This window comes from Microtus oregoni, unplaced genomic scaffold, assembly GCF_018167655.1.
Source record: "Microtus oregoni isolate MIOR12 unplaced genomic scaffold, Mior012 000012F_ref0000307, whole genome shotgun sequence".
In the NCBI taxonomy this organism is placed as follows: domain Eukaryota; kingdom Metazoa; phylum Chordata; class Mammalia; order Rodentia; family Cricetidae; genus Microtus; species Microtus oregoni.
Window position 1 is genome coordinate 15,322,160 of NW_024543071.1, and position 17,807 is coordinate 15,339,966.

The 17,807-nt window shown below is 45.4% G+C and overlaps 1 protein-coding gene across 4 annotated transcripts in view; it reads left to right on the forward strand.

The window, feature by feature from the left end:
- The first annotated feature begins 5,910 nt into the window (after positions 1-5,910).
- Fbxw4 (F-box and WD repeat domain containing 4) overlaps positions 5,911-17,807 on the forward strand; it is an 87,710-nt gene continuing 75,813 nt past the window's right edge. For all 4 annotated transcript variants that reach the window (XM_041660720.1, XM_041660722.1, XM_041660721.1 and 1 more), the window contains exon 1: positions 5,911-6,595. In XM_041660720.1, the coding sequence (XP_041516654.1) occupies positions 5,946-6,595 (650 nt within the window). In that variant the 5' untranslated portion in view covers positions 5,911-5,945. The remainder of the gene's footprint in view (positions 6,596-17,807) is intronic.

Here is a 17,807-nt window from a genome sequence, read left to right on the forward strand (position 1 = left end):
AATCCAGCTGTTAATCCAGGCCAGGGGAAATCTCCCCGCCCCCCTTCATTTTCTCAGTTGTGCTAGTGACTGAACCCAGGGCCTCGAACATGCTAAACAAGTGTTCTCACATTGTGCTAACACTCCCAGTTCTAGCTGACTAGAAACTGTAAACAGAGGCTCACTTACATTCACATCCCCTTGCCCCGTGCAGTGCTGTGGCTGGCAAGACTTCCTTAGCTTTTAGTCACCTGTCTTTGCTCTTCTTCAGAACACTATCTGGGATGTCTCTTTCGCTCCCTGTTGGCTGAGATAGTCTCTGATGAGACTCCTTATTTTTTCTTTTTTTTCTTTTTTGGTTTTTCGAGACAGGGTTTCTTTGTGGTTTTGGAGCCTGTCCTGGAACTAGCTCTTGTAGACCAGGTTGGTCTCGAACTCACAGAGATCCGCCTGCCTCTGCCTCCCGAGTGCTGGGATTAAAGGCATGCGCCACCACCGCCCGGCGAGACTCCTTATTTTTTCTATCTTTTTATTTATTTATTTGCTTTTCAAGACAGGGTTTCTCGGTAGCTTTGGAGCCTGTCCTGGAACTAGCTCTTGTAGACCAGGCTGGCTTCAAACTCCCAGAGATCTGCCTGCCTCTGCCTCCCGAGTGCTGGGATTAAAGGCATGCGCCATCACCACCTGGCTCCTTATTTTTTTGTAATCTTAACATTTTGAGAGGATGCTAGTTACACATTTTGTAGCAAGCACCTCCGTTGGGTGCTGTCTGGTGTTTGTTATTAGATGTGAGTTCTGGAGAAGAAGGCTACAGAGGCACCTAGGATCTGTTTCTCCTTTAATTTCTGCAGTGTTGACAATTGAGCCTTATGTTTAGGCAAACACTACCACTGGGCTACACTGTACCCCTCCCTGCCTCAGTGTTGCCCACTATGAACCTGACTTGTCATATGGTGCTCGTAATGACATCGTTTTTCTCTTTGAAGAGTTTATTGATTTTCTGATATTTCATTTTGTTTTGAGATAGGCTTTCTCTGTATAGCTTTGGGGCTTGTCCTGGAACTCACTCTGTAGACCAGGCTGGCCTTGAACTCACAGAGATCCGCCTGCCTTTGCCTCCCTAGTGCTGGGATTAAAGGTGTGTGCCACAACCGCCTAGTAAGTTTATTGATTTTCTTAAAGTTGATATATGCTTACAGGAAAAAAAAATCAAAAATATAGAAAAGCCTATCTTGAAAAACCAAAAAAAAGTCTAAAAGTAAAACTCAAAATTTATATTACCAGGACATAACCATAATTAGTATGTTTCTCAAATACCCCCCCCTTTGCACACATACATAGAGAGAAACATTTTTTTTAAAAGTTCATATGAAGCCTTGACGTGACTCAGTTGGTAAAGGTGCCTGCCCTCAAGCATGATGGACGACCTGGCTTCAATCCCTGGGACCTATGTGGTAGGTGAGAATTGGCTCCTGCAAATTATCCTCTACCCTTCACACACGTACTGTGCCGGTCATGACCTGTGCCATTCGTGACCCCCCCAAATAAGCAAGAAAAAGTTCACGTAATACATGCTAACTTTATTAGTGTTTAAGGTCATTTGTGCCTGTGGGTGGGTGTATGGCTGGACATGGAGGTCAGAGGACAACCTTTGGGACCAATTCCAGTCATCAGGAGTGGAGGTAGGAGGAAGGCATCTTTATCCACTAAGCTATCTCAGCCCAAATTGTTACTAAATTTAAAGAAGAAAATGAAGTAGGAACACAATGAAGGAGTTGCCAAACTTCAGTTAAATGTTCTTTGTAAAGACATATTAGTTCCTATAGCTTCCTTTGAAGTGTTGCACAAAGATTATAAAAAAGCATTAGGGCTAAGGGTCTGCCTTCATGATTAGCTCTTGAAAAGTCATGCCCTTAATCCTAGCACTTGGGGAGCAAAGGCTGGCAGATGTTTGTGAGTTTGCGGCCAGATTGGTCTATATAGTGATTTCCAGGCCAACCTGGGCCACACACACAGAGCAAAAGAGAAAGAGAGAGAGAGAGAGAGAGAGAGAGAGAGATGGGGATGGGTGGTAGGGGTGGGGGAGATTAAAAAGCTGGAAGGTAGTGTGGGGAGAATATATATTTCCCAGAAAATAGCCTTATGTAGTCCTGTATAATACAAAAAATCCTCTTAAGTAACGGAGACAAGAGTAGAAACAGCTTTCATTGTCGACATGTAGCTTTCATTGAATACTAGAACTGCTTCATATTCAGAAGAAAACCACAATATTTGTGTGTCTTTATTAACTGTCAGAGGTTTGAGAGGAACCTGCATTGAATGCTTTATTCCTTTTCCTGCTGTGTATGGGGAAGGTTCTCCTTAGAAAACAAGCTTCGACAACAGACTGCCTGGATTTGATACCTTAGAGGGCTTAGGAACTACTCAGTCAGATCAAGCCCTCAGCTTCTCCTCAGGAAAAAAGTCATCAGTGTCTTCCTTACCTGATTATTGAGAGAAATATGGCCAGGCAGTGGTGGCATAAATCCTTAATCCCAGCACTCATGAGACAGAGGCAGGCAGATCGCTGTGAATTCCTGAACAGCTAGGGCTATACTCAGTCTTCAAAAAACCAGGGCAGGGAAGGGGAAGAAATATGCAGGACAACATGTCAATAAATAGACAGTTCTTGTGACGGTGGTTGACAAAGTGTTTATTACATGTAAGTTATTATGATACAGTGGAATAACAGTACATGTGTGGAGGTCGGAGAACACTCTGGGGGAGTCAGTTCTCTTCATGTAGGTCCTTGGGGTGCAACTCAGGTGGACAGGCTTGGAGGCAAGCACCTCCACCCACCGAGCTACCTTGCTAGTCCTAGACATCAATTCTGACCTAAGCAGTTCATCTGGTTTGCATATGGTATTTTGGCCAATTAATTAATTTCGGATTTAGGATAGAGCACAGTAGCAGAATACCTGCTTATCATGGATGAGACCCTGGGCTCAATCCCCAGTACTAAAACCAGACCAAACCCTTTCATTGATTTCCTGAAGAGGTAGCCCAGGCTGTATTCAAACTCTCCAACTCCCCAGCCTCCACCCCCAGAGTCCTGTGATTAGAGGTGTGCAGAACCACACCTGGCTGGCAACTTGATTTATGCATCTGTGTGCACATGTTCCTGTATGTATGTGTGTGTGTACACAGGTGTGGAGGCCAGAGGTCAATGTTAGATGGCTTCCTCAATTGCTCTCTACTTCATGTTTGAGACGGGTTCTATCACTGAGTCTAAAGCTTGCAGATTTGGCTGGTCATTAAGTCCCAGATAGCCTCACATTTCTGCCTAAGTAGTGCTGGGATTATAGGGGTTGGGGGTCAAACTCAGGTCTACACTTTAGTGACTGAGCTATCTCCCCAGCTGCTGCAATTTGATCATTTCAAATGATAGCTTAGTTTGTCCATCAATGAAGGCAATACAGGTAATAGATAAGATGTACTCATTTAAAACGGTGTATTTTAATCTTGCTGTTTACTGGGTTAGTTAGATTTAAAAAATGCTTCTAAGTCTTCCACTAAACACTAGGTACTATCAGCACGGATGAACTATACTATATGTGAACAACAGGTTAAAATTACTTAAATTTAAATAGGGTTTTGAAACCATACATTATGTTCATCTGTCTTCTGGTCAGAGTGGTTCATAGCATACAAATGCAGCAAAATGTTGACCCAATGATACCATCATTTCAATTTGCAATGCCTTTGCCATGAGAGTCTCCTAACAGTGTCTCACCTGAGACTAAGCCAGGTCAGTGAGATGATCTCTAGAGCGGCGGTCTAAATTCTTTGGTTGGCCTGAAATGTGTCTTTTACCATTTCATTTACCTAGCAGATATGAACACACCCAGATATTCTTTCTAACCACAGCCTAGATTTTGAAAATTGTTTTCTGCCCAAAGCCTTTGTTATATCTTTTCAAGGGGATGTGTGCATGTGTGCATGTGTGTGTGTGTGTGCGTTTGTAACAGGATTTGACCTGTAACTATCACTGAGAATTTTCTTAGAGAAGTTCAAAGCATTTTACAGGGATCATCTCATTTATCCTTCGAAAGTAAAGCAGAGGCATTTATCTCTGCTACGGACTGAGAACACTAAAAGGCCAAGAGAGGAGGGTTTTGTTGTTGTTTTGCTAAGATCAAAAAGTAATTCTAGGGCAAAGCCAGATTCTGGTCTGACCTTGTTACATGATGCTTCTGCAGCTCTGTAGCTCCATGCAGGGGCTTTGCTTGTTCTCCCCTTGGCTATGCTAGGCTTTGAATGATTCTCAGAATTAATGTCTCATCCGTTCCTGCTCCTTAAAAATGGCTGTTAAGATGTCAGCACAAAAGAAAACTCTCCAATCATTCTTGGATTGCTTGGGTTGTTTCCAAGAGAGAATCTTCCTAGGGACCTTTGGCTGGTGCGGAATTTGAAACGGTGCTTTCACTGCCTCCTGAAGTGCTGTCATTACAGGTGTGTGCCACCACACCTCGTCTCTTACACAGACTTCAGGAAGAGAAACACTCTGCTTTCTTTGTTCGTCCTGTTTTTGGTCTCCATCTGTAGTCCTGGCTGGCATGAGCTCACAGAGATCTGCTTGTCTCTGGCTCCCCAGTGCTGGGATTATTAGCATGCTCCACCAAGGCTGGCTCGTCCAACTCTTGCTATATAGCCCAGTGCTGTCTAACAAAAATAACACGAACCACAGTTATAAGTCACACATATCTTGAATTTTCTAACAATCACACTAAATATACTGAATTCATTCCAGTATGTCTAAGTTACTAACAATTACTATGTAGTATACAATTATGTAAGGTATTTTTTAAGACTTTTTTATTTATTAAGTATACAGTGTTCTGTCTGCATGTATGTCTGCAGGTCAGATCAGAAAGGGTTCCAGATCTCATTACAGATGGCTGTGAGCCACCATGTGGTTGCTGGGAATAGAACTCTGGACTTCTGGAAGAGCAGCCAGCTCTCTTAACCACTGAGCCATCTCTCCAGCCCGGTATTTCATTCCCTTTCTCGTCTAGCTTTTCAAAAACCAGCTGTGTGTTTGACTTTTTCTTATAGCACACTTGAATCTGGAGAAATTGCCTTTCACACACACAGATGTCACCTGTGATTAAAGTAGACCAACTCAGACCATGTTGGACAGCACGGGTCTATCCTTCGGAAACTTTAAGATTGGTTCAGGTGAACCCAGAGGAGGTAATCTTGGAGAATCAACTTGCCCTATGTAATGACTGCTGAAGAGCCCTAGGTCAGCTATGGTCTGATACGCTGCTTGGCTTGGGAGCTGTGGACTCAGGATCTAGTCGGTTGCTTTTCCCTCCCCAGGTATTGTCTACTTATACTGGTACTCTGGTTCATATCAAGTGAGGAATGTTCTAACTTTTGGGTTGCAGTTTTATGAGAATCTGGTTTATGGCTTGTGGAAGGAAGGCATCACCTTGGGATGAGGAATGCTCCCAGAATCAAAAGGCCAAGCAAGTAGGTGCCTGTTGAGGGCAGAGGTTCCACCTAGATGGTTCCTGAAGCCACAGGCCTCTTGTGGCCTAGGATGGGGACTTTCTGTAAACTTGTCAATAACCCCCCCCCCCCTTTTTTTAAATTTGGACAGGATCTTTCTCTGTAGGCCAGGTGGGCCTTGAACTCATGGCCATCCTCCTGCCTTAGCCTCAGGGATTACAGACAAGCCACCAAGCTTGGTTCCTCGTTAGTCTTGAAGACATGTGCTTCAACTAATGTTCCTGGTGCTCCAGAAGACTGGGGTGTCAGCTCCCGAGTTGGGGTTCGCACCCCTAAATGCAGGCGTGAGGGGCGGGTCCCGGCCCGGGCCCGCGCCGCCCCATGTGACCCGGTCCGACATGGTGTCGCCTCCTCTCGAAGAGGCGGCGGTGTCTTCGGCTCCGCTGCGTGTCGAACCGGCCCTGCGGCCGCTCATGGGCAGCCAGGGCCGCTCGGGTTCCCCCGGGAACCGCGGGCCCAGGGAAAGCGAGGGCGGGGAGGCGAGGGTCGCACGTGGAAAGCGAGGAAGGAGGAAGGGGAAAGCGGGTACCGGGCACGGCGGAAGAGGAAGCGGGGCGGAAGGGAAGCCGGGCCTGCAGCCGGCGAGGAAGACAGCGGGGCCGGGGGCTGAGGCGGTCCCGGGGCAGGAAGGAGAGGAGGGCGCAGGCGTGGAGGAAGGACCGAGAAGCTCCGGGAAGCGGGATGAGGGGAGCGCAGGCCCAGGGAAGGAGGAGGAACGGAGGCTCGGGGCCGAGCGGCGGGAGGACGGCAGCCTGGAGAGAGCACGGGAGCGTGGGTGTCAGGCGTGGGGCGGCATCCCGGGGACCCGGACGGCCATGGCGGCGGCCGGCGACGAGGAGGCGGCGGCTGCGGAGCTGTCCGGTCGTCCGGCCGCGGGGCCCGCGCTGTGGCGCCTGCCGGAGGAGCTGCTGCTGCTCATCTGCTCCTACCTCGACATGCGGGCCCTCGGCCGCCTGGCTCAGGTGTGCCGCTGGCTGCGGCGCTTCACCAGCTGCGACCTGCTCTGGCGCCGGATAGCCCGGGCCTCGCTCAACTCCGGCTTCACGCGGCTCGGCACCGACCTGTAAGCGCCCGCTCGCCCGCCCGTTCCCCCCTCCGGGCCGGCCAGCGTCCTGGGAAAGGGCGGGGCGCCGAGGCCTGGTCGGCTCGGGGCCGTGTGGCACCCGGAATACCGAAACCCAGATTCACCCCCTCTCCCTGTGCCCCAGATCCCTCCCCAGCACCCTCGGGGAATCCCGGTGTCAGCCCCCCAACCCGAGGAAGCTTCGGGAGAGCATCCCTCAGCGCCCTCCCCTGTGGGCGGCTACTCACAATCAGCCAGCCTAAAATACTCTTGAGCCCTCATGAGTTGTGGCTTTTCCTAAATTTTTGACTCTGGGTTCCTCAGCCCAGAACAACTAGGTTGGTCTGCGTTTTGTGCTTCAGGCCCTTGAAGGACGACGCCTGCTGGTTCCAGGACCCAGGCCCACTAGGTGGTCTTTCAACGTGTTTCTGTGGCCTTTGATTCTGTCCACTCTCTCAGAGGTTGTTAGGCTTCAGGGCTCTGATAGTCAAATATACAGAAAAGGCTCCAGAGCCTGTAAAAAAAGAGCTTTTAGTCCCATTGTCAGCATATTTTAGGACTTGATTCAGGCAGAAGGACCCGCAAAAGATGTCTGCTTGAGGCAACAAGTTGGATTTGGTATAGGCTGTATTCAAGATACTGAAGTTGGGTCAAGTCTGAGACCCGTGAATGCAAAACATCCCGAAACATTAGGTTGTTGAACAGGAAGGGGAGAACATGGTCACAGAACTCGTGAGGATAAAATCTTTCAGATTGCAGCCCGCCCTTGCTCAGTTGTAATCCGGGAGAATAACAAAAGTTCTTTTTTAAGCATGAGAAATCATCATCTGTACACAACTATTTTCATTTTAAATGTTTTTCAGGTGCAATTGCCCAACCTGCACTTGCTCCCTAACTCATCCTCACAGGAGGGCTAAGTGAATAATGTAATGGGTTTTGAGGTATGCCACGTGTCTCCAATTAGTTCCTTAGAATAAAAATCTCCCGCTAGGCATTATTGGACATAGGTTTTGATATGCAGAGGTATTGGACCAAGTCACAATATACCAGCAAAGAATGAGTGAGCACATTTGATGTGAGAATTAAAACAAAAACAAACCCGTTGCTGCTTTTGCGGGCGAGTGAGAGTGGGCCAAAGCCGCGTCATTGTGTATCTCTCTCTCATCACTGGCCAGGGTAACTATTTTGCCACGTGTCTGTTTCACCTGTGGCAATCGTCTCTTTCTACTGTTTGTTACTGGGCTCTTGGTGTTTTTGTTATAAATTTGGAATTTTTCTGGGTCATAAATGTTTGACTCTCGTCTATCATCTTTGATAGAGATATGTTTTCCAGTCGATTTTTTATTCTGTTGTTTTTATTAGTTTTTATACTTCATTAGAATCTGACAGTCTTGTAATTTTTTTCTCCTTCCCTTTAACCTGATAAATTTCTAATTCTTTCACAGACCTGACAAATTTAATTGCCGACTGATTTGCTTATAACTTGATTTTTTTTAAATGGCATTTTCATCAGTAACACTTGTTTTGGTACAAGGAGAGAAATTCTCTTACTGTATTTTTCTCTAAAGAGCTCAAAATTGCTATACCTTTTCTTAAGCTTCTCTTTCTCTTTGGGAGGCTTACAGGGCTGTATATTAAGTGTGAACACACACACATATACACATGTTTGTATATTCAATTTGTATCTGAACTCTCCCTTTTTATCTACTGGTGTTATCTTCCCATTTCCATAACATTTTAAATATGCTGCTCCGTGAAAGAGTGTAATATCTGCTAGGGTTCTATGATACTTGCTGAGGGACATGTCAGGGATACTGTTCCACTTCTGTTCAGTTCATGACCAAAATCTCCTATCCTTTCTGATGTTCTAAGAGAGACTGAGAACGATAACAAAATGAAAATGAACTTACAGTAAAAAGTGCTTAGGGTCTGCAAAATGATATTTATTATGGCCTTACTATATTGGGTATGTTCATTTTAATTTTGTGTGTGTGTGTGTGTGTGTGTGTGTGTCCCCTAGCATGAAGCATTGTCCTTCCAGAGAGGTTGTTTTGCTGTGGCACTTGATAAAGAGCAGGGTCACTGCTCTGGTTTTTGGGTTGAGAGGAGAAATTATGCCTGTTATAGCAGGTGGAGAGCATTTACCAGTGTGACCTGTTTCTGGACAGCTGCAGAGACTTAATAAACCACTGAGAGGTAGTTGTCATCCCTGAAGAGATAAGGCATTACTCCAATTCGCTGAAAGGTCAGGGTGCCTGCTCCCCAAGTGCAGATGATCGTTCCCTGCATAATGTCGGCTGTTGGTAGTCATGTTTGGACTAATTGATGTGGACTGGATAAGAAATACATCCATAAGCGCAGCACAAAACTTGACTTTCTCAGAAGGCATACAGTCTCTCTGGCTCTGAGTTTTAGCTCCTTAAAGACTAGGAATAACATTGTTCAGTAAAATGGGTCCTAACCAGCCATGATTGTGTTCAGTACTAGAAAACCTTCCCTAAGTTGTTGTAAAAGAACTTTTTCAATTGCTTGCCTTTCCCTTTATTCTGCAGATGTCAGAAGTGGGCATGGTTTGATTTGGAAGTGCTGCCTAATGATAGGAAACACACACACAAACACACAGATAACATCCAGGTTCTCTCATCTGTTCTGAATGTTTTCACAAACATGACAGCACAACCCGTGGGCTTAGGGACTGCACTTGCTGCTTAAGGGCCTTCTGATTTTCAGAAACACTAACTGCTAAGGTTTACTGACCTTCCGGCCCAGGGCAAGCCCTGTTCCGTTTAGCTCTTCCTAACTGATCATAGCTTTGTTGAGTAAGATGAACTGCTTGGGTTCCTTGTCATTTGTTAATGGTCTTATTCTTGTGCTTGAAGGCATTTGAGCCACTTAAAAACCACAAACAAATAATTTGCTTCCCTTTAGGCCTCTTGCCCAGTCAACACTAAGAAGTATTCTAAGTGGGACCCCCCCCCCCGTTTTTTTAGGAAACAGAAAGTAGTTTGAATTAGTCATCTGATTTCAAATTAGTTTTATTTGAAAGCTTTATGAAGCCTAGGGAAATAGAAATATCTTGGTTATAATTGTAAAAATCTAGGCAGTGTTTTATACAGAGATTTTTTGAATAAAGAATGGGGTGAGCACTCACCCAATTCAGTGTGTAAGAACACAGCAGTAGACTCCACCAGGTCTGTCATATATGATGCCTGCTGTGTGCAAGAAACACATGATGGGGGAGGAGCAGAGGTACTGTGTGTAAATTCGGATATGGGTAATTAGTGGGAGCAAAGGAAGGAGAAATCTGCACAGAGACCTGTTTAGATAATACTTGCAATTTCTATGTTTAAGAAAGCTTACTTGACCCCTTCTTTATTTCAGTGTTTCATATTTTCAAATGGGAATTTCCTATGGGCAGTTCCGTGGGTGCTCTTCCATTAGCCCGGGATAGATTTGCCTGGAATTAACAATAGGAGTGTCGGGAGGAGAGCCTCTGAGGTGTTTGCCCTGGCATGCAGACTCATTCCTTTGACAGTCCTGCAGCCTTGGAGCTCTTTGAGGCTGGGGGCCGAGGATATCTATTTCAGTGATGATTACCATCCAGAGAGGGGAGATAGACGCAGATAAGCAGAGTGTGTTTGTTTGTTTTAAAATGATTGCACCTAAGAGCCCCCCTCCCCCCAGGAAGAGAAAGCATGAAGTTTCCTTCCCTAACTGAATGGAGAGGGCATTGCTGACTGTAAGGCCTAAACTGTGATTTTTAGGAGACAATTAGCAACTCGAAATTATCCTCAACTTTCTTCTTGCCCTTTCTGCCTTACCTGTGAGGAGTCACCTCTCCTTAGCTGCTCAGAGGTTTCCTGGAGGGATATGTTGTTGTCTTAGTTGTTTGGAAAGGCCTTTTGAAAAAACTATTTTATTTTAAAATGTGGTATGTATGGGTGTGTGCACATGATGTAGTTGTCTGGGGGGGTCAGAGATACTGGATCCCTGGTGCCAGAGGGTGCTGAGACTAAAGCCAGGTCCTCTGGAAGAGCCGCCTGTGCTCTTAACCACTGAGCCATCTCTCCAGCCCCAGGCCTTATTTATTTATTGATGGTTTCTGAGTTAATAAAAGGAGGGTTCAGTTTACATGTTCACAGTAAATGCACCTGCAGAAGCAGGAAATGGTCTGGTGCAAGGCCTGTCTTTAGAGGAGGCCTCCTTCAAGGCTGCAGGGCTGAGGTAGTCCCTGCCTTTCCACCCTAGGGGCCATCTCTAACTCTCAGGGCAGAGTCACAAAGAAAGCAGACTTCACCCCCTGCAGTGTGAGTGCATTTGGAGATCTAGATCCTTCACCCAAGTCAAGTTTGGGTTGAGCTTCTGAAATCCAGGTGGTGGCAAGATTACTGAGGAAGCATACAGGTTTTTAAATAATTATTTTTGAGTTCTTGACATAGGGAAGAATCTCCTTTGTATGAAGTTATACCCTTAACTCTGAGTTGACCTTGGCATTGGATTAGTCCTGTCTCCTAACCATTGGAACAAAGAGAAATTCAGGTTGACTTTCTTTGAGGCCAGGTTCTAGGAAGATTTGAAAATTAACATGAGAAGGAATAAAGGAAAAAATGGATTATGAGTTTCAGAGAAAAATCTGACTCTCCTACCCCTATCTACAGAAATTGTTCAGAAAATTCTCTGGTGGGGGCTGGAGAAATGGCTCAGAGGTTAAGAGCATTGCCTGCTCTTCCAAAGGTCCTGAGTTCAATTCCCAGCAACCACATGGTGGCTCACAACCATCTGTAATGGGATCTGGTGCCCTCTTCTGGCCTGCAGGCATACACAGACAGAATATTGTATACATAATAAATAAATAAATAAATATTTAAAAAAAAAAAGAAAATTATCTGGTGTATGCTATCAGATGAGGTTGGAGCAAGACAGACTTGGTTCATTTTTGAGGCAGCCTTCTTGTTCTGTAGTCTTGTTCAGGTCCATGGGCTTTAGGTGGAGCTCCACAGAAGCAAGTGGTCATACCAGTTAATGTACATATGAGTCCTAGCTCCTGGGAACACTCATCTAAACTGAGAATGAGACTATCTGGAAAAAGAATTGACCCCTTGTTGGAGGGTTGGCTGCCTCATCTCAGCTCTGAGTCAGTTCTTCATTTCTTCAGACTGTCCGCATCGCCCTCCCTGGAAGAATGGGCCACCCAATGAGCCCCTCTTTAGCCTACAATTAATTGCCTGCGCATTCTTTCTTTTCTCTTCTTTTTTGGTATTTGACATGAGCTCAAATTGCTGAGAAAGGTGACAACTGTGAAATGAAGACAGGGCTTGGAGACACCTTAAAAAATACATGTAAAGACCATTAAATGACAAGAGCAGACTGCCAGGCTCTTTCAAAACATTACCATGTCTGTTGACTTTCCATTCCTTGTTCACAGCACAAAATTGGAGGTCAAAGAATCATAGGAGTTAGAGATGGAAAAGACATTTGGGGTCAGCTAGTTCATCCCTCCACCCTCTCCCACCCCTTATTCCAAATCATTCCTTACGTTATATTTTCTCCCTCAACTCCCGTGCAGTTTTCACGGTCTTCACTCAGCCCCAGCCATCACCTTTGGGGAACGATGGTGGAGGTTCTGGTCAGCTTCTCCATGGTGAAGCGAGATATTGCCATTGCCCCCAATTGACATTCATGAACTTTGTTGGTGGTCTCAGCCGAAATGCTGAAGGCCTCACGGAATGGCTCGCTGTTGCTTTTCCTGATCGAGTCTCAAGAACATCAGTGTGTGGTGATGCAAGCGAAGAGGGGCTCTGCTGAATTCAGCCCTAGATTTTTGCTTTTTAAATCTCTTGACCTGAAGGGAACTGATATCTGATATATGGACTGGGGACAGATAGTAATAATGGAAGTCTATTCAATTGAGGTTTTGATAAGAAATGCAACAGAAACTGGTGGATTTGCCGAGCACAGTGTACATGTCTTTAATCCCAGCACTTGGGAGACAAAGGCAGGTAGATCTTCCTTTGTGAGTTTGAGGCCAGCCTGGTCTACATGGTGAGTTCCAGGACAGTCAGAGATTTTGTCTCAAAAAGTCTAAATAAATAGAGAGAGAGAGAGAGAGAGAGAGAGAGAGAGAGAGAGAGAGAAAGAATTAATGGGTTTTGGGGTACATGAGATGGTACAGTGGGTAAAGATGTTTGCTGCCAAGGCTGATGGCCTGAGTTTGAGTCTCTGGAACCCACATGGCAGGAGGCCCACCTCACACAAGTTGTTCTCTGACCTCTACATGTGTACCATGGCACGTGTGCAACCACACACATCCTCTCTTCCCTCTCTTCCCCAGCCCCCGCAAATGTAATTTAAATTTTTTTTGGATTAAATAAACATAAGAAATACTGGAACTGCCAAGTAGTAGGCGGCTGCTTGGGGAAATGCAGGTTGGGGAAGAAGGAGAGTTGCCCTCCTGAGGGGAAACTTCCGGAAAGCTTCGGCTTAGGCTTTAAGCCGAATAGAGAGCCCGTGAGTTGGAGGTGGGCGTCTCGGGAAGGAAACACTGTTACCTTTGTGGTTCCTTTCCTTACTTATTTGTGTATGCATGTGTGGGTACGCATGCTATGGGCATGTGTGGAATTCAGAGGACAACCTCTGGGGATTGGTTTTCTCCTTCGATCGGGAGTGTTCCTAGGATTGGACTCGGTTGTCGGGTTGATGGCAAGTGTCCTTATTCGCTGAGCCACTTTGCCAGCCCTCCCCTTTGCTGTAGGGGGCAGAGAAAGAGAAGTCATGCTCATTGGCCCCCAGTTTGGAAAGGGAAGAGTCGTTTTTTAGAAGCAGCTCTGGAGGACTATCCCTAACTCCCCCTTCTTGTTCCAGCAGCTGTTGGGAGCGCTCCGAAGGGGGTATTATGTTTCTTCTGGTAACTCTGCCAAGAATGAGAGGAAATCCACAATCTGTGGGGTTTGGGGGTGGGGTGGGGATAGGGTGGCAGGTGATGGGACAGGGAAATTAAATTGTTTTATAGTAAATACGTTGAGATTCTTTTCCTGGAGAGCAGTTTTACTGAAAGGTACAGTATATTTCCCCTGTTCACAAACTTAATGAGTTCCTTTCTTTAGAAAAAGGAAATAGTTTTCAGTACTTTTTCTTTCTCATAGTTCTAGCTTTGACCTCCTATTTCTTTGTATTTCCTTTATAAAGTCTATACTGACTTTCTAAAGATACATCAAGATTCAGACATGGGTGATGTGTGCTCAAGACAGGGCTCCCTGCCCAGGGTGCTGTCGGGAGAGCTGTCCACTTATCCTTATCGTGCCTACATTTTGGCTTTCATCATAGCAGCCCAGAGACTGGAGATGTGAGGACTGGCTCATGGTGTATGGTTCACACTCTCCATCCCTTTGTCCAGGCTAGCGGGACACTAGGGATTTTAAAGTCTCGGTACTTTGAGTGATTAATACGGAACACAGCTTTAAGATTAAAAACAATAAAAAGTAACCCTGGGAAGCAGAGTGGTGTAATTATTCCTCACGTTTCAGATGGGGAGTCCAGGGAGAAGGAGACAAGAGAGCAGAGAGTAACTAAGTCAGCCTGTGCGTAATTCATGACTCGGGGAGACTTGTCCATACACATGCACACCAATAGCAGCTTCTTTTACTGTTGTTTCTTCTCAGAAAGTGCTAGACCAGCCTTTTCAGTGGAGAACTCATTCTGTAGTCAATTGAATGTGGGAAATGCCTTGCGCCACACCCCTCTGGGACCGCAGTGCCCACGGACAAATTAAAGGCACTGAGAAGTTCTGTCATAGAGGGAACTGTTTAATTTTGTTTTATCCTTCATTGTCCAAAATATTTTGATCATAAAACATTTTTCCTGCTTAATATTTGTTAACATTTTGCTGAACACATCCTGGACAGATGCCTTGCAAGTTACAGAGCTTGGCCAGTGACAGGAGAGACAGTGTAAGCATGGCTCGCACCTGAAGCTCACAGTGAAGGGTGGGGAGGCTCACTGCTCCTGAAACTGCTGTGGATGGCTGGGACTTAGCCTAGAATTTGGATACTTAACATTGAGTTCTTATTTCCTTCCTTCCTTCCTTCCTTCCTTCCTTCTTTCCTTCCTTCCTTCCTTCCTTCCTTATTTTTTTTTTTCTTTTTTCCAAGACAGGGTTTCTCTGTGTAGCCCTGATTGTCCTGGAATGTACTCTGTAGACCAGGCTGGCCTCAAACTCACAGAGATCCGTCTACCTCTGTCTCCCGAGTGCTGGGATTAAAGGTGTGTGCCACCACTGCCAGGTCTTAGGTTGAGTTCTTAAAGATGTGCATATTACATATGTCTTGCTAGGAAGAGCTTAAATTTTTTTTTTAGATTTATTCTTTATGTGTAAGAATGTTTTTGCTTGCATGTGTGTATGTGCACTGTGTGCATGCCTGGTGCCTGCAGAGAGCAGAAGAGGGTGTCAGATCCCCTGGAACTGGAGTTATGGACAGTTGTGAGTCACCATGTGGGTGCTGGGAACTGAACCTGTGTCTTCTTGTCCTGGTAGTGGTGACACATGCGCGTTTAATCCCAACACTCGGAAGGCAGAGGCGGGTGGAGCTCTGAGTTTGAGGCCAGCCTGGTCTACAAAGTTCCAGGACAGCTAGGGCTACACAGAACCCTGTCAAAAAAAAAAAAAAAAAAAAGGAAGAAAGAAAGAAAGAAAAAAAGAACAAGTGCTCTCAACTGCTGCTGTCTCCCTGGCCCAGGAAGGACATCTGAACCTCCGGGTAGTGTTGGACACAGTGAGACTTGCCAAAGGGAGAACATATTTTTGAAAACTCTTTAAATTAAAAAAAGATTCTTTCCTCCTTCCCTTCCTCCTTTCTTCACTTAGGCTGTGGGGGAAGAGTCAGGCCAATCTCTGAGCTCAGACAGACTGACCTACTCAGTGAGCCCCAGGTCAGTGAGAGCTGAAAAGGCAAGATGGGCTCCATGTGGTGCACAAATTCAATTTTAGCTGGTGTGTGTGTCAGCTTGGTCTACCTACCCAGCTTGGTGAGGAGGGTGGTGATGAATTTGACTAGTCTCTTGAAGAGAAGCAAGCATTGCCAAAGACAGAGATAGGCTGGTACTGTTGGTGCTGGTGATACAGGTAGGGTGGAGCTTCTTAAGTTTTTTTTTCTACTCATGATCTCCTTTTGCCTGATAATATATAACCCTGGGTATAAAAGTTTGTAAAATAGGTAGGTATGCAAATAAAAAGTTCACTGATAATAAGTCATAATGAAATGTACTCTGAAACAATTCTTTGTAATGTATGACTTTATCATTTATTAAAGATGAAATATATAATGAGATGGATTTTGCAGAAGGAATCAGGTGGTTGCTGAGTATTTGATGCTGCAGCATGTCCAGTGTGTTTTCCAGGCTGACTGATGCTCTGGTATCTGAGTGTCATGCCAAGATCCCTCTTCTGCATCGTTTCTAATACAAAATGGCAAAAGGATGGTTAGGACCATTTTAGAAATTGTTGGGAATTCTACCGTAATCCCAAGCTAAAGTTGACCTAATGATTGAATGTGTATTCATGCGGATGAATGTCTGTATATGTGTGAGTGCATTTTTGTGGGTATGCAGATATGTATGTGAGCGTGTGGGAGTATTTGTGTGTGCATATGGAGGCCAAAGGTTGACATTGGGTGTCTTATCCATCTGCCCCTTGTTTTTTTTTTTTTTTTTTTTTTTTTTTCGAGACAGGGTTTCTCCGTAGCTTTTGGTTCCTGTCCTGGAACTAGCTCTTGTAGACCAGGCTGGCCTCGAACTCACAGAGATCCGCCTGCCTCTGCCTCCCGAGTGCTGGGATTAAAGGCGTGCGCCACCACCGCCCGGCTGCCCCTTGTTTTTGAGAGAGGGTCTTTCACTGAACCTACTGGTAGGGCTGGACTGGCTGTCCTTGAGCCCTTGGGATCTACTTGTCTCTGCCCAGCCAGTGCCAGGGTTTTATGTGGGTTTTGAGCATGCACAGCAGGTAATCTTCATTCTTGGGCTGACATTGTGGATATTTAACACCACACCCTTTTATATGGGCCTGGGGATCCAAACTCAGGTCCTCATGCTTGTGTCAGAACTTTGCCAACTGAGCCATCATCTCCCTATGCCAGTTTTATATATATATATATATATATATATATATATATTTTTTTTTTTTTTTTTTTTTACGTGAAACTTGCCAGGCAGTCATGGTGCATGCCTTTAATCCCAGCATTCAGGAGATAGAAGTAGGCAGATCTGAGAATAGATAGAAGTGATAGAAGTGGCCTGAGTTTGAGGCCAGCCTGGTCTACATAATGAGTTCCAGGACAGCCAAAGCTACACAGAAAAACCTTGTCTTGAAACACCACGCACACACAAGAAGTTGGCACCTCAAATAGCAGACTCCAAAGTTCAGCATTCTAGCAGTGCAATCCAAAGACACTTAAATACTGAGGAATGGTGGGAGAAAAATATTTTGTTTTTGTTTTCCATAATTAAACTATTATGTTTCTGTAAGAGCAGAAAGCTTTGTGTATACAGCAAAAATACTGCAATTCATAGCATCTAGTAGTCTTTCGTTTGAGCCAAGAGGCTTCAGCAGCAGTGGGTGGCATGAAGGGCTGGGCAGTCCAGAGAGCACGTGTTGTTTCAGACCAAGGCGGCAGTGACGTCAATGCAGCATGAATGAACTGTCAGAACTACTTCTGGTTCATTATGCATTTGGTTTTGGATTCACTTTTGTTTCACCTTTTACTAATTCGAAATTTTTCATGACTCCCACATTGATTTGTACCATGGGTTGCAGCCCACGGTTTAAGAAACCATGGTGTCAGGTACAGGGTTAAGTGTGGAAGAGCAGCTTGCTGCAGTCATATAGCGTGGAGCATGGGTGTGAGATGGAAGAAGGGGGTTGGCATTAGGGAGCCTCTGAAGGAAGATATGGGGCGTTCTTGTCAGTGCCATGCTGTCCTGTGTGAAGTCTTATCAAGATGACCCTAGATTCTAGGTGAAGTAAATTTAACACAATTTAAAAAAAATTCATTGAGCTTTTCAGAACCTTAATTATGGCCACGTGCTGTCAGGTGCAAGACCAGAGGAAGATTACAAGTTTCTTGCTGAGCTGCTTGGCTCTTAGAATGGGTAGAACTGGTGGGCATGGGCAATCTGGGAAGGTCTGCTCTCCAGAGAGGGAAAAATCAAAGGAAAGAAGAGG